This window comes from Micromesistius poutassou (assembly GCF_964030765.1).
Source record: "Micromesistius poutassou genome assembly, chromosome: 12".
Classification (NCBI taxonomy): domain Eukaryota; kingdom Metazoa; phylum Chordata; class Actinopteri; order Gadiformes; family Gadidae; genus Micromesistius; species Micromesistius poutassou.
In genome coordinates, this window is record NC_140282.1 from 17,478,213 (window position 1) to 17,493,512 (window position 15,300).

The 15,300-nt window shown below is 42.0% G+C and overlaps 2 protein-coding genes across 2 annotated transcripts in view; both read right to left on the bottom strand.

Moving 5' to 3' along the window:
* The window catches only part of LOC311356590 (paired amphipathic helix protein Sin3a-like), a 17,612-nt gene extending 11,859 nt beyond the window's left edge, over positions 1-5,753 (bottom strand). The window contains exons 1-7 of the mRNA XM_084476373.1: positions 5,584-5,753; positions 2,791-3,002; positions 2,307-2,483; positions 1,991-2,097; positions 1,494-1,854; positions 924-1,184; positions 670-822 (exon numbers count right to left, since the gene is read on the bottom strand). Of these exons, the coding sequence (XP_084332499.1) occupies positions 670-822; positions 924-1,184; positions 1,494-1,854; positions 1,991-2,097; positions 2,307-2,483; positions 2,791-2,979 (1,248 nt within the window). The 5' untranslated portion in view covers positions 2,980-3,002; positions 5,584-5,753. The remainder of the gene's footprint in view (positions 1-669; positions 823-923; positions 1,185-1,493; positions 1,855-1,990; positions 2,098-2,306; positions 2,484-2,790; positions 3,003-5,583) is intronic.
* Positions 5,754-6,335: 582 nt separating this feature from the next.
* LOC311356649 (uncharacterized protein) lies at positions 6,336-15,246 on the bottom strand. Its single transcript, XM_084476451.1, has 14 exons — positions 14,284-15,246; positions 13,282-13,475; positions 13,040-13,144; positions 12,528-12,660; positions 10,255-10,405; positions 9,871-10,006; positions 9,511-9,663; positions 9,286-9,323; positions 9,137-9,166; positions 8,841-9,007; positions 7,967-8,430; positions 7,698-7,797; positions 6,986-7,250; positions 6,336-6,698 (listed from the first exon to the last, which is right to left on the bottom strand). The coding sequence occupies exons 1-14, from the start codon at positions 14,413-14,415 to the stop codon at positions 6,607-6,609; spliced, it is 2,160 nt and encodes a 719-aa protein (XP_084332577.1). The 5' UTR covers positions 14,416-15,246; the 3' UTR covers positions 6,336-6,606.
* Between the last annotated feature and the right edge of the window lie 54 nt (positions 15,247-15,300).

Below are 15,300 nucleotides of genomic sequence, written 5' to 3' on the forward strand. Positions count from 1 at the left end.
GAAAGCCTTCGTCTACCCTGACCACACGACAACGCAAACCCAGAGTTTTCACATTTATCCACCTCGGCGATCGTTTTTGAAAAGCATCGTTTTCAGTGTCGGAATTCGCCGTTCTAATGTGGACGGAAGGGCTAAACGGATAAATATTCATGCGTTTGTAGATTTACCCGGGTTAGTGTGGACAGGGCCTAAATGTTGAAATAGTGGTAATGTCCAATCCTCAACCAGTCCAATTTCCTCAGTCCAATTTCTTCCTCAACTCTTCTTTCTTGGCCAAGAGATGCAACGTTGATTTGTTTATCGCCACAAATAGCACAGGTACGAACTTGTTCCGCAATGTAAGCACCTTGACGTTACCTCCTACCTGCCGAGATGGGCTCTGTGTCACCTGGCCAATATCAATACTGTCTTCCCGTGGGCCGTCGCAAGCCAAGGTGGGCGAGGCCATGAATACTAATTCACCAAATGACGTCAGTTGGTGAGGCTTCTCTGATTCGCTCGTTTACGCGTCTTTCATTTGCTAATGCAGGCAATTGAGGTAGAAGAACATTTTCACGTTCAGCATGCATATGCAACTCTGATTGAGATTTTTTTTCGGGGAATGCCACCTTTAAATAAACTAAGCTCACAACAATTGAGTCAACAGAGAATTGTTAAGTGGTCACTTACGACTGAGCTGTTGGCGTCCGGTAGGAACTGTCCGAATTCCGACAGCAGATCTTCCTGGTTTTTGAAGAGCCGCGCCACCTGAGCATAGACCTCCTGCTCCGTCAGGTTCGGGGTGTAGTTGCCACCCGCCTCTTTAGCATTCCGCTGCTCCTTCTGAGAAAAGAGAACGGTGACGGAATGAGGAATTGCATTCTATTTATTTTTGCACCGAACCACTTTGTACAGTGTTAACTGCGTAAAAATAAAAAACAGACCTGGTAGGTGTGGAGAATCTCAAGAAAGGCCTTGTAGATGTCTGGCTGGCCCTGGAAGCGGTTCTTGATCTTGTTGACGTAGTTGATGGCGTGGTTGAACTCCACCGGCTGGTTGTTCTGCAGGGCGGGGCCCCCGGTGGGTGTGCTGCTCACTGGGGTGTGGGACTGGACGGAGGGTGAGCGGGGCGAGGCATATGTTGGGATGGAAGGGGTGGCTGGGTTGGGCTGGCTGGTGGGGGTCAGCGCCGGAGACTGGATTGGCTGTGGGTTATAAACAGAGAGAGAACAGAGCCCGGGCCAATCAGCTCAGCTGTAACTCAAAAGACAGAACCAAGGCCTACCTTAATCGCACTTGAGAACATGTTAGCACCCTCTAAAACATACATTGTATATACCCACCCACCCACCCACGAAATGGAAATGGAAAAAATAAACCAGAACAAGCTAAGTGTCAAGCAAAAGGCTGGTTTATATGAAGGAAAGTGGCCTTTATAATATGGAACCATACACAATGAGTTTGAGTAGAAAAAAAACACTAGTGTAAAAAAAAAATGCTAGAGTAGCTGCTACCTTGCTGGTCTTTGCTGGTGTGGGCTGGGTTGGCGCGGCTGGGCTCGGGGTTGTGTGAGGAGTGGGATGCTGCTGCTGCTGCTGCAGACCTTGGTGTGGCTGCGGTGCTGGTGGCGGCAGCGGTGGCGGCTGCTGGTGACTGGGTGGTAGGCCGGGCCCACCGCTCACTGGGAGGTTGTGGACCGAGATGCCGTGGGGGGTAATGTAATGTATCTGTCCCGGCGTAGTCACGTTGACCCGATCGTTTGTCTGCACCTCAATCTTGTAGCCCGGCGGCAGGAAGGTGTTGAAGCCCATGATGAGGTCAGGGTGGCCCTTGAAGAGCTGCGATACACGGCTGATCACCCCCGGGGTGTCTATGCTGTGGGGGACGGAGCAACAGGACAGGGCGTTATGCAATTGCTTGCACTTCAATATACAAAGCGAGAGACTCACCAGAGAATACACAAGATATAAATCACTTCCCACTGATTATGTGCTTGACACTGAACACTTACCTCTGGGATTTAAACTCTTTCATGATGTCAAGGAAGTCATTATAAACTTGAGGCTGGTTCCCAAACTGCAGTTTCACTTGGTCCAGGTAGGACAATGCATCTTCAACCTAGAAAGTATTTCGCTTGATGAGAAAACCCTACTCAACAATCAAACCGGTACATTTTCTAAGCTGAATGCAAAAAGAACACATGCTCAACCCACACCAATCCTGAAATGTAAATTAAATAGAAAATGAATATGCTTAATGAAGCACGCTAAAATGTTCAACAATGATATCACATCCAGGTACGTCATGTTGCATTAATGGAAAACCACCTTCAGTCTCTGGAATTGCTGCTGCCCTTGAGCTGAGGGGGGCTGAGGGTGGCTTTGGACAACTGTGGGCCCCTGGGACGGCACAGAGGAGTTGAGGGAGTGGGGCCCAACATGAAGAGCCGAACTACTGTTCTGTCCAGGTCCATGTCCAACTGTGCTCTGAGGCATTGTAGGCACCTGTAGGCAAGTCAAAATACCATATTGAAGAACCATTTCTTCAGGTGCAGAAATTTGCCGTGTCTACAATGACGACTTTCGTCATCAATTGGATAGGAACAATTGTGTGAATAGCCGTGAATTACAATTGAAAAGTAGAAAGATGGCTACAAAGAATAAACACTTTGACTCAATAAAATAAAACAAATCACACCATGTTTGTGTGCTGACCACAATCTTTCACAGAGCATTCAGGAACCTGTGCATCGTAGCATGTGTTAAAAGTAAAGCTGCTAAACATGACGAGTGTGATCTGCGGGGAACTGACCTGATAGCCCTGTGGGATGGAGTACTGGATGCCTGCAGAGGGCTGCATTATGTCTGCGATGGCCTCCAACACAGAGGAGGACGGGGCAAGGATGCGGTGCTGGAGGGTCTCTGCGGAGGGGGGTAGTGGCACGCGCCGTGGCTGCTGGGGGGAAAACACTGGTTCCTGGTCCTCCAAGCTTCTCTTCATTGTATACTCATACTCAAAAGGGGCTAAAGGGGAGTAAAAGACATGGGATTATCAACTCACTGATGGATCACAATTTAACAATTTGAGGTGGATGTCAGATCTTTCGATTTTAAGTTCAGTAAGGTTGAATCTGTGATGCAAACACCAGGAAAACGGTCTCACCCTGGTATTTAGAATGTGAAGAGTCCTTATTTATTAGTCACCATTGGGACTAATCATGACTGTACAAATAGGTATTTGGTAACAGCTTTGCAGCTCTGCATAAACATTTATTAGATATAAAGTGTCATGTCTATATTCAATTTAGATATTCAATAGAATTGGCCAGCCTATATGAATCAGTTCTAGAGATTATTAATGAGCAATGGATTAATTAATTCATGGGTTATTTCTTTGTAGAGGTGGATGTGTATTTGCATCTCTGACTGGCTGTGCAGTATGACAAAGAAAGAGTGACATGTTCAGGTTGCAAGTGTCAAAACTCCTTGATGTTGCTCATAATAGTCAGAATAATGTACTACAAAAATTATCATTATGATCAGAAGGTCCTACTCAAAGATAGTAAGGTGATATCTAGGAAAGGATAATCAGGGGGGAAAAGATGTGACACTTTGTATGTTGCAAAACTCTACTCCAGTTGATTGTATCCAGATATGTTTTAAGCTCCAGTATTTATTTTTTTCCCTAAAATCTAAAACATAACAAAAATACGTTAAAACAGGGAGAATCCTTTCAAAAACATTGTACTTTCCAAAATCACACATAATGCCCTTACAAATAGCCAAACCTTGCAGAATGTCCATCTATTTATCTCTACATTTTGCATGTTTCGGTTCTTAATTAGTGCCTACGTGGTCATTTGCGTTTTTGAGCTAGCCCATATTACACGTACCCCTCAAATGGTACAGCACACTCAATGCAAACCGTTTTAAAAAAGCAAACGTTACATTTTCCACTGCAGATATTGTATCTTTATTTAATACCTTTGATGTGCCCATTCCAAGGCAGCCACACTAGTGAATTTTATAGGTACCCCTGTGTCCACAGCGAGCATGCGCGGGCACAGCGCGCATGCGTAGTCGAGTTCGGTAGTGACAAACCCAAATAAAGATCGTGGTCGAGGGGCAGTGTGGCATTCTGTGCTTGCGCTCCATAACACGGCAGCTACCGAGGCAGAATTACCATCCGTGCGTTTTTGAATCGTTTTTCCCCCCCAAGCAACGGTTGTTAAACGTTCTAGAACACACATGCTGTCAAACTAAAGTCGTCATCTGGTCGTGATGGTCTCTCCTTCTCTTTTACTTTTATCGAAAATCTCACCCGAAGGCAGCGCGTTGATACTGATAACCCGCTGGAAGTGTCAAAACATTCAACGGTGTGTGTGTGTGCCGATGAACAACGACAAAGCCGTGTCCTATATAAAATCACACACACACACACACACACACACACACAATGCGGGGTCGGGTTCTGGTTCGGCCGTTTCAAACCCGCGTTAGGAGGCTAACGCTAGCACGGCAGCGGGGAGCTGCCTGTGCTTCGCCCAGAAGGGCAGCAGTGTTTGGCTGTGGCCGTCCCCTCCCCCTCTCTGCTCAAACTTGCCTCTTTGGTTTCGACGAGCTACCGACCGACCGATCGACTGGTGCTCGGTAGCTCGGTGCTCGGTAGCTCTCGGTACTAGCTCCCGGTGGTGGCGAGCAAGCGATGCAACTCAAAACGGATTAGCCAGAACCCCCGTGCATAGTGTGGTGGTGGTGGTGGGGTCATCGTTTAACATCAGTCAACACAACTAAGCGTTTAATAATAATAATAATAATTATTATTATTATTACATCCAAACTGGGCTGAGGGGTTTCGCAGCTGCTAAAGAGGGATACCTTTTTTTTTTTTTTTTTTTTTTTTTTTTACAGCTGGCAGAAATAAAACGATGAGATCTCTCTACGGGAGGATGAGCGAGAAAAGGAACGCGAAAAATAAGCGTAGTGTACTGTACAACATCGGCAGCGCGTAACATTTCACGGTAGATCGTAACACACTCGCACCGATCGGTGTCGTACGTAAAGGCTGATGTACCCCCGGCTCAGAAGTGAGGAGGGCTGCCCAACATTTTCTTTGGAACCAAAATGTGCAACTACACAAGTATGGGGAACACGGTGGTGTCACCAACGACACGATTACTTTGTTGTAAATGTAAAAAAAAAAACAGGGCACTGTATTATGGAAGCAAAAAAAAACAGTTAAACAGGGACAACTTCCAACTATTTCTGGGACGAGAGATTTCATGTCAGGACACTCTGTTGAGCGTTAGCATTGCGGCTAGCACGGTTAGCCGGCTAGCATCAGTTTGGAAAGAGCAGCTTCACCAACTTGGTGACGTTGCAAGCCATTGTACCCCCACTATTCGTGTTTTGTTGATGGACGAAGGCAGGGCTAAATTGTGATTTACACAAGGCACACGGCCAAATGCCAGTAGCTCGCCGGCTGGTTCGCTCCGACAAGGTTACGTTAGGTAGCTAAAAGCTATCTTAGCACAACAACCAGCTCCCATCATTTTTTTGGCTAGGTGATGTTAACGCTAGCTCAGACCGACGCTAGTTCACTCACCTCACAAAGCTGCGGCCACAGATAGCCCGAAACGCCCGAGTGTCACCGCCGCGGACGATGCACCTTCGCCTTTTCACTTCTCGGCTGTTGTAAAATCTTAAGTTCGGTAAAGTGGTAGGAAATCGAAATGTCAAAAAATGAATTGCCCGTCCAGTCAAGTCGCTAACAACAATCCGTAGAGCGATGTTCCTTGAACATAGAGGCGTGGCTCTGGTGAAGGCGGGTTAGTCTCCTCCCAAGCCTTTTTTGGGATTGGTCAGCGAGATGTCTAAACATGAAAACACACGTACAACCCTCAGTACAACAGTGTGGCAATGGCGTGGCAGTTTTCCCTTCTACAAAATACACAAATCATGTGAACTTGATATAATACCACGGACGTGGTTTTTGTGTAAGCGGGTATTGTATGATTAACCTCTTACTCTTTTTTAAATTACTATTTATTTGAAGGACCCAAGTAAAACATGTATGAACTAATTTATTTTTTAACATTTCTGGATGAGGTTAACGTTGTTTTTAGTAGGCTATTATACTTTTGCAAACTGTTTGGTCTTTTATTTGGGGTATTGTATTTTAATTATTGCTAACCTATATAATTATACATTTTAGTTTATTTTTTGATTGCATTTATATTATGCATTAGGTCTAGGCCTAATGTCCAATAATAATATATGAAGACGTTGTTCAGTCGTTAATGAATCTAGTCGGAAGAAAAAATGCTATTTTGTTTTGCATATGTGGGTTTTATTCAAATTGCAACAGATTACATTTACCATTTGTCCCGTTCTTTAACATATTTTAAGCGCTCAGGTTTAGGAAAACAACATGCAGCAATGTTATAAATTTGTTCCAAAAGAGGAACATTATGTATTCGCTTGGCATTTTGAAGTTTTACAAGTCCTTGTAGTGTTTACATTAAGCAGTCACCAGGGTTCTTTTTTATGGAATACATATCGAGAGCATGGTGAAAAGCATATTTTATTTTCCCAACACTTGTAAAATGCTTATCTTACACAGACCGCTTCAGATATTCCAGTGACAAAACAGAACTTGAAGGTATATATTAAGGGTTGTAATAATCAATGCTACTGTCATGACTTTGGTTTCAGGAGGAGCTGGAAAACAAATGAAAACAGTAGGATATTTATATTATATTATTATATATATATATTTGCATAATCAGTTGTATTTTCCAAGCCATGCTTTGCTCTTTATAAAGTAGACAGTAGGCTATACTTAATAAACCTTTGTATGTAGGATATGAAACTGTTTGACGGATGGAAAACTACATTTAGTCATACATTTATGTCAACACAAGAGGCCAATAATAACAATGTTCTCCCATGTTATCGCCATGAAAACAGAAATATATTTTTGGGTGAAAAGAAAGGAGAATCTTTACCATTTGCAGAGGCAGTTGCCATCCCTTCACTTGGGGTAGCAGTAGTAGTTGATGCAGGTGGGTTTTTACCGCTAGCAGGGATAATGGTGGAAGGGATGCTTTCAAGTGCTAAACTCACAGCTCCAGATCTGATGGTGTAGGTGGTGGTGAACAACCAATCAACCAATGTCATATTTGAAGTACTTTTGGAGTTGAGACAGGGGTCAGGACAATTGTGAGAAGGCAAGGTAGGTATGCAAAGGTGCACCTTACACTCCACAAACATCTAAAGAAGACAACAAATGAAGCAAATTACAGTTCATTTTAGTTTTGGAAATGTGAGATTATTTGCATATTACTATCTGTATGGTGAAACAATCTAATCCTCAACAAAATAAAAAAATATATTTTGAAGAAACCCCATGCTTAAATGGTTCTTATTATGCTTTCAGATTTAAATCTTTCCTGGCATGGCTTTGGGCAAATGCTGGGTTGGCTTTGGGAGATGATCAATTATTATATTACTGACCTGTGGTTTCAGCTAAAAGCTGCAAAGAATTATCACCCAGACCAATATAGACATTTCTATTGTAAAAATAACTAAGAACCACTCCCAGCATAACTCCTTCTACCTCTGCTTCAAGCTATAACATATCGATAGGGATGCAGAGGTAGTGCTTCCGAAAGTGCACGTGTGTGTTAGGTGGCTAGGAAATATGGAGAACAGACATACTCTTGATCCATGTATTTCAATGCTGCTTATATTAAGTCGGTAAGTCTTGAAAGATTTGTCCGGAGTAAGAAGTTCAACGATGCTGTTGGAACCCTCACACCTAGGGAAAGTGATCGTTTTGAATAATAATAAAAATAAATAATAATACAATTCAACCATAATTCACTCATAAAAATAATAACAGTAGTAAGAGACATAGCAATTTGCATCAGATGGAGAAGGCAGTTTTGAACAGATGTGTTTTGAGTTGTGACTGAATTGTCCCTTACCCCTGTTCAAGAAGTGGTTGTGGGTCAGAAAGGTCCTCTGTCACTGACCAAATACAATTGTCCACAATCAGCTCCACTCTGGCTTTCTTGCTGTTGGACATCACATACAGGTCCAGCTGTTCAACCTGTTGCTGGGCAGCAGGAATAAACCTTCTCTTTCGTTTTGGCAGCTCAACCGTCTGCAAGGCATTCCTAGATGGTGTTGAAATGCCGAAATGGCGAACGGTGGCATTTTGCATGATACTTGAAAATGGCCCGTGGTCAGGCAAGGAAACATCAAGCCAAAAGGTGACACTGCCAAAAATCTCCTCCTCTTCGCCAATAATGCTCCTGTATTGACCTTTGGCCTTGACTGGTGAGATACGGCAAGCAAGCGGGAGAATGAGTGACGGCAGGCGGCGGATCACGGTGTCACTGTGATCGCTTTGCAGAGCGTTGGTATAAATGAGCTCTGAACCAACATGCTGGACAGGAAGAAGAGAGATATGAGATATGTCAAGATATCATTAATTTATATATTTTATACTTATTATATGATTATATAGAAACAATAATTCTGCCCTAAGAACACAAGATTGATGAGCTCTAGCGACACTACTTGTAAAAACAGAGTTGTGGTGTGTAACTTGTATATACTGCATGTTTTACTGGGGTGTTGTCTTGGCAAACTTCTGTATACATGTTTTTTTGTATGTAGGTCTCTCAAATAACAGAATTTGATCTCAGTGAGACTGTTGAGAATGTTTAATGTCATGTCATTTTTACACACATCAATACTTCAGATAGAAAGGATTAAAATGATCATATAAAAAAAACAACGAATCATTCAAAAAACAACATAAGTGGACCATAGTGTTTTTTTTATGATCCTTACCACTCTCTTGGTGCCACAGCCGGTCAGTGGGATGTGAGCAGTCAGGTGTGTGTTGTTATAGGAAACAGGGCAGGAGGGGCTATTGAGCTTAACGTCTTCCAGGTTGATGTTCTTCAGTGTGGTGACTGGGAGCACCAGGGTCATCTCTGTGTCTGAGCACTCCAGCTCTGGGGGAAGAGAGGCGTTGGATGTGGGGAACACATGTTTATACAGGCATACCGTGATATACTCTCTAAGGACTCTGTAATGTCATTTGTAAGCAAGCTGCATTTATTAAAGAAGATTGCATTCTCAACTTGTTCCTGGAGGCAAAGTCATCATTTCTCCTAGAAGGAAGGAAACAAACAAAACAGACTTAGGCTATGAAGTACATGCATTTTATCAGGGTCTGGATTTATTATATGTGTATCTTGGTAAAATACGTTTTATGCTGGTAAAATCTTACTTTGATGTAGCCATAGACATCTAGGTTCTGATTGTGAACTGTAAAGATATAGAATTATGTGTATACACCAATATTAATTTATCCTTCGATAATGGATGCTCTTTTTTAGATTCAGATATCTACACTTAAACAATTTGCATTATTGCTACTTGTGTTTTTTCTGATATTAACAGAGATATAATGGTTGGTTACATATATTTAGGTTCTATACACAGTGACACTGACCTGATTGTATTAGCAGAGAAGCAGATGGGTAGGATAGGAGGCAGTGTGTTTGGTGCACGGACCCATGTGACTTGTTTAGTACTCATCGTCTCAATTGTTATGAGGCCTGACCTGAAGAGGGCAGGCGGGCCCACTACTCCAATCTCTATAACGCTGCAGAAGACAACATATAAAAAATTTTTACACAGAGCGAAAAATAAAAGAAATATAATAGAATATCTCTACCTGACAGCTTAAAAAATATGCAGTGTTTGAATTAGTTTGAATTGGCAGTTGAATAAAAAAAAAATTCTGTCAATATTCTTGGAATAAAGTTTTGTATCTTCCGGAAAAAATTTAATGAAACACCCTTCTGGATACCTCTCCAGCTCTGAGGAGAAGGTGGCGGTCAGGTTAACTTGTTCATATGGCAGAATGATCAATCTTGTATCCCTCTGGGGAGTTTGGCCGGTAGCAACTGGTTCTGCACTGCAACCAGAAAAAGACGCTTCCTCCACTGAAAAACAGTAGAAGGTTATGATGACATAAACGCACAAAATAGAGTAAAAAAAATATATCAGGACGTTGAGGAGGAGCAGGTTACACTTGTGGCTACCACAGATCAATTTCTCTTTATATCCACATCTTGCCTGTGAGCACACAGTAGTAGTTTTAATGTACTAGCATTTAGTAGTAGCATTTGAATGTACACACTGCTTAACCTGTGTTTTGGGCCTTTGATGGAAGTTAAGCCACACGACTCACCGGTAAGGGAGAGGTACACAGGGATAGAGCTGAGTGGCTTGGGGTCTTCATTTGAACTCAGTTTGGATTGGGGAAGTAAGTCCTCCACCATTAACATCACAGAGTACTGGCCGGCAGATGCTTCTCCGCTAAATGACAGCATACATTTTTCCTGGCAAAAGTAATTACCCAAATAGATATATATATGTTTATATATATATATATAATAAAACAGCTTATATACAGCAAATATAGGGTATCTGTGGGCATACAATTATGTATGAGTCTTGTTTTCATTCCCAGCATACATGCTTAATAAATGTATGTTTTCAATTACAAATATTTTTAATAATAATAATAATAATTCATTCATTTTGTATAGTGCTTTTCAACGACCCAAAGACGCTTACAGTGACGGAGACATAAAAAAACACGAAAAGGGTGATGACAATCAGGGGTAGGGCAGAGAGGGCAGGGATGAAGGTGGTTATGGGTAGGGGAGGTCATAGGCTTGGTAAAAGAGGTCGGTTTTTTAGACCAGGATTTGAATGTGGGAAGCGAGGGGGGGCTCGCGTACAGGTTGGGGGAGAGAGTTCCATAGTCGGGGTGCCGTTCTGGAGAAGGCTCTGTCACTGAAGGTTTTTAGTTTGGATGGTGGTCAATGTGAGAGTGGAGGAGGATCGGAGTGCTCAGGAGAGGTGATGGGGGATGAGGAGGTCAAATGTTGATGATAAACTAATCCATAATTACTAGGCTAGAGATATTTTATACCAGTGGCGGCTGCTGGTCTTTCAAAGAGGGGAAGCTCATTTTCGGCCTACATCATATAAATTGTCAATTTATGTATATGTAAATGATGTTCCTTTTCAAGGTAATGCTCTGTGACCCTGTCATACCAACTAGCTGTATTCTCCAGTGACTTGACCAGTGTCCTCTCAATGGCCAGCAGAGCTAGGCTGCTTAAACGGCCATGGCCCATCGTGATATGGGTGTAGGACTTGAGCCACTTTAAACAGGAGAAGCTCCTTTCTACACCTGCAGATGTAGCTCCAATTGTTGCCACTAATGAGAACAGTTTGTAAAGCTGAGGCATTGCACTGTCCAACTCCATGTCTTTAAGGAACACCAAGAAATCACACAGCTTTCCCCTGCCACCCTGCAAGTCCTGATCTGAATACAGGACTTGAAGTTCAGACCTCAGGCTCCCTGAATCAAAGTGATGGCCAACTACCAAAACGATATTAAACTTGAACAAGGAAATGTGGGAATTATGTTAAACTGAAACAAGGAATTGGGTGTATAAGTGTACGAAATGTACCATGAAAATTGTCAAGCAATTTCGCCAAGCAAATATAAAGAAATTGTTTGCAGTTTGTCTTTCGACTCGCTTGCAAGATCCGCGATGGGACTGAGGACTAAAGAGAGCTCCTGCGACGTTTTATAGTTCAAACTCGCTGTCACTCAAACGGTAACTCAGTCTTTCGCAAACCCTCCAATCATCACGCAGAAGCCCAGCGTCCAGGCCAGCCCACTCCTCCATTCACCCCCAGAGACGCTGAGCGTCCGTGGGAGGGGCATAATCGCAGCATTATCCAATGACCGTCGACTTTCGACGCACTAAAAAAAGCTGTTCTATGCAGCCCCATTGAAGTGGATGGACGCTGAGCTTCAAATGCAGTGTGACGCTACGGGAATGAATGAGAAGGACATCGAGTCAGTCGACCTGCGATAAGCAGCTGATTCTGAACGAACTCGTCTTCGAGATGGACGTGTTTTAACGCATTTTTAGTAAATTAAATGTTAACACAACAATATATATTTGACCATTTAATTTTTGGAAATTTTAGCTGAGCTTCCCTTGCAGTCTTATAGAAATCGCCACTGTTTTATACATACCCACATAATTGTTTTTAATTGTTAAAAGTTATATTTTTGGGGGACGACACACATTTCCTACCTAGCATAATAGATTACATTATGCAAGGGAAAAGTCCCTTAATTCTGAAGAAATAAACTTTGAGAAGGAACACAGAGTAATGGATAGTGCAATGGGTGTCGTAATGGTGAAAAGCATCCCCAGTTGAAGTACAATATAATATATATATAAAATAAATAATATAATATATATATATATATATATATATATATATATATATATATATATATATATATATATATATATATATATAATAATAATATAAAATGTGCATTGATTTGATGTGGTGGCTACTAGTGAGTCAACTGATTGCCGTGGGGTCATGATAGTTAGTAGTCATGACAACAACGAGACTCACCCCATTGAGCTCTATGAACGAGTGTCGAGTGCACCCATGGCACTCCCCCCGGTCTGCAAAGCGGCACCGAACGGTGTCCTCGTCCAGGTCGAGGAGGGACAGATTGACGCGGTGAGGGCAGCCAGCAAGGGCCCTGTGGGAACATAAATCCCCGGTATCATGCCACATGAACCCATGTGGTGGCAGAGTATCACAGTATGCGGTCATAACAGTGGTGGAGATAGATCAAAGTGGATATTGTCACGAAATAAAGAAATTATTGTTATAGGCCTGTAATAATCTATGGTTACCTAAATTCCCGATTGGGATTAATAAAGTATAAACTTACTTACCTACTTTCTAATTATATTATTAACTAGTCATCTCTTTGGTTGGCAAACACAAGGATTGGCTAATTGATTCTCCATGACTAAGCTGTCTCAAAAATGAATTATTGTGGGCATCACATAAATAAACGACATGATGGTGAAGGTCTGTGTGTGTGAATGGATGGGTAAGGGGGCTTTGATTACCTCAGAGGGGGTGGGAGGGCGACGTAAGGGGGTCTGTTGAGTTTGGCTGTGTCAGCTCGTACCGTGATCTCTGTCCGAATGAACACATCCCAAGTCACTTGGGACCTTTAAGAAATACCAATAAGAAAAAATCAAAGCACGCATATTGTTTGTATGAATGCAAGGATCCGAACATTTAAGCAATAAAATGGTAGCCTACATCAAATTGATAATTTCTGAATAGAAAGTAGTCGACGGCATACCCTAATTCAAAAGTGGCACTGTAGTTGCTGGGAATAGTCTTCTGCCATCTGCGGACGCACCACCCGGGCCCGGGCTTTGTGCCGGTGAAAGGTGTAGCGGTAGTAGGATCTACTTTGCAGTCCTCACCCTCAGCACACACTCCAGTCAAGTCTGGACACGGGTTCGGTGCAACCACCATGAAATGGGCTCTCACCTAACAAAAAGTATTTTTTTACTCTTACATGACAGTAGGCTACAGTACAGAACAAGGTCATCAGCACTATAATCAGTTGCAACTGAACAAAAACAAAAATAATCAGCCCCTTATAATAGTTATAAGACCACGGGTGGGATTCTCCAAAAATATACTTGAACACCTAGTAAAATAATGAAATAAAAAAAAAGACATGAAATTACCTTAAAGCTAGGGCTTTAAGGTATAGACATCAGTGTCTATGAGAGATAGATGAGTTAATATATTGTGGAATGCAATGAGCAGCACATAGTAACTACCTGGATACAAGTAGCCGGGTGGAAAGGAAGTAAATAACTGATTTACGTAATGGAAGAATGCACTGCACCCAATGTTTCCTCAGCGTAATATATCCTTCTAAATTTTTCAAAGACAAAGTCAGTCTTTTTTGTTTTTTTTCTTAGATATATATATTTTTCATTATTATCTTTGTCCTTTTTCCCTTTTTTAAATTCTCATTTCCATTTACATTTGTACCTTTAAGTTGGTGTGCTTTGATGGTTTATCCCTATAAGGGTGGGGGGTGGGGGGTGGGGGGTGGCGGGTGTGGAATAATACTCAAAAGAAGATTGTAAACAGAAAATTATGAACTGTGAGACTGAGGACCAGTATGTCTGTAATTTATCTAAATGATTTTCTTTTGAGAAATAAAAAGATATATATATATTTAAAAAAAAGACAAAGTCAAATCTAACTTATTCAACCAATATATAAAAATGTTACACTCCAGGGCATCTCAGGGGCTGAAAAAAAAGCAAAAGGCGCTCACCATTTTCCCCCCACTGGTCTCTATGGGGACAACATGGACAACTGCACCCAGCGGAGGGGCACCGCGTGCTGGACCCAACCGTAACAAAGTCAGACCCTGCACCAGGAACACCCAAGTGACGTGTGACCACATCCCAGCTTGTCACTCCAGACAGGCGTAGCAAACCCTTTGGGGAGCAAATGTTGCCATGGTGAGTATGCCTACTGAGCTAACAATGCCAGTTTATTCATGTTTTTTCCATGGTAAAATGTGATCTAGTATCCTAAAGCCTACCAGGACAAATGTGGCTATGGATAGATAGTTATTGTCAAATCGCGTGATACCGGGTTGTTATTGTCAAAAGACATCATCAAATTCTCTTTAGTTTCCGTTTCTACTCATTGGGACAGATATTGAGTGACTAATAACCATTAACATTTCAAGCTTTGACACCATTTAGTCATCTGCAAGCACATGAGCAATTTTCCAACCAATTTTAGTTCTGACCATTAAATGCATTAAACATGACCATAGACAACCATGTAGCTACATAATGCCCCAACGCCTTATAAACATTATCAAGGAACAAACTTTAAACCGGTCCTGCCAGGTAGTTAAAAAGTTATATGCAGAATCAAGTTAACACCCCTACCACCAATACCACAATGACCAATAGTTCTTTAGAAAACCTCCAAACCTGCTTATGTTGCATATATTCCCATACAATAGAATGCAGAATGCACAAAACATAAAAACAAGACTAGATTACCAGTTGCAAATCAATTCTTGTAGACCCGTCACTCAAAAGCGAAACCATCCGCTGAACGCTACCTTAAAACATGTATCACGATCAGCTACAATACACAAGGACGTTTCTGTGCCACTCAATTCGCTCACTGCATTGATATGGCTTAAGAGAAGTAGGAGGGAATTTAACATTAGAGAGAATGATGTTGAACTTGCTAGACCAGAAATGTGAACATAAGAGCACTGATCAAGACTGATCAAAAGAAAGGATATACTGAATAGGGCAAACAT

What these genes read in the sequence shown, in the direction of transcription:
- LOC311356649 (XM_084476451.1), bottom strand. Translation starts at nt 14,415, where the DNA reads ATGTGGTCACACGTCACTTGGGTGTTCCTGGTGCAGGGTCTGACTTTG. An exon ending in TTCTCCTCAGAGCTGGAGAG is followed by an intron (nt 9,664 to 9,870) that starts GTATCCAGAAGG and finishes TGTCTTCTGCAG; the next exon opens with CGTTATAGAGATTGGAGTAG. An exon ending in GGCAACTGCCTCTGCAAATG is followed by an intron (nt 6,699 to 6,985) that starts GTAAAGATTCTC and finishes TTTGTTTTCCAG; the next exon opens with CTCCTCCTGAAACCAAAGTC.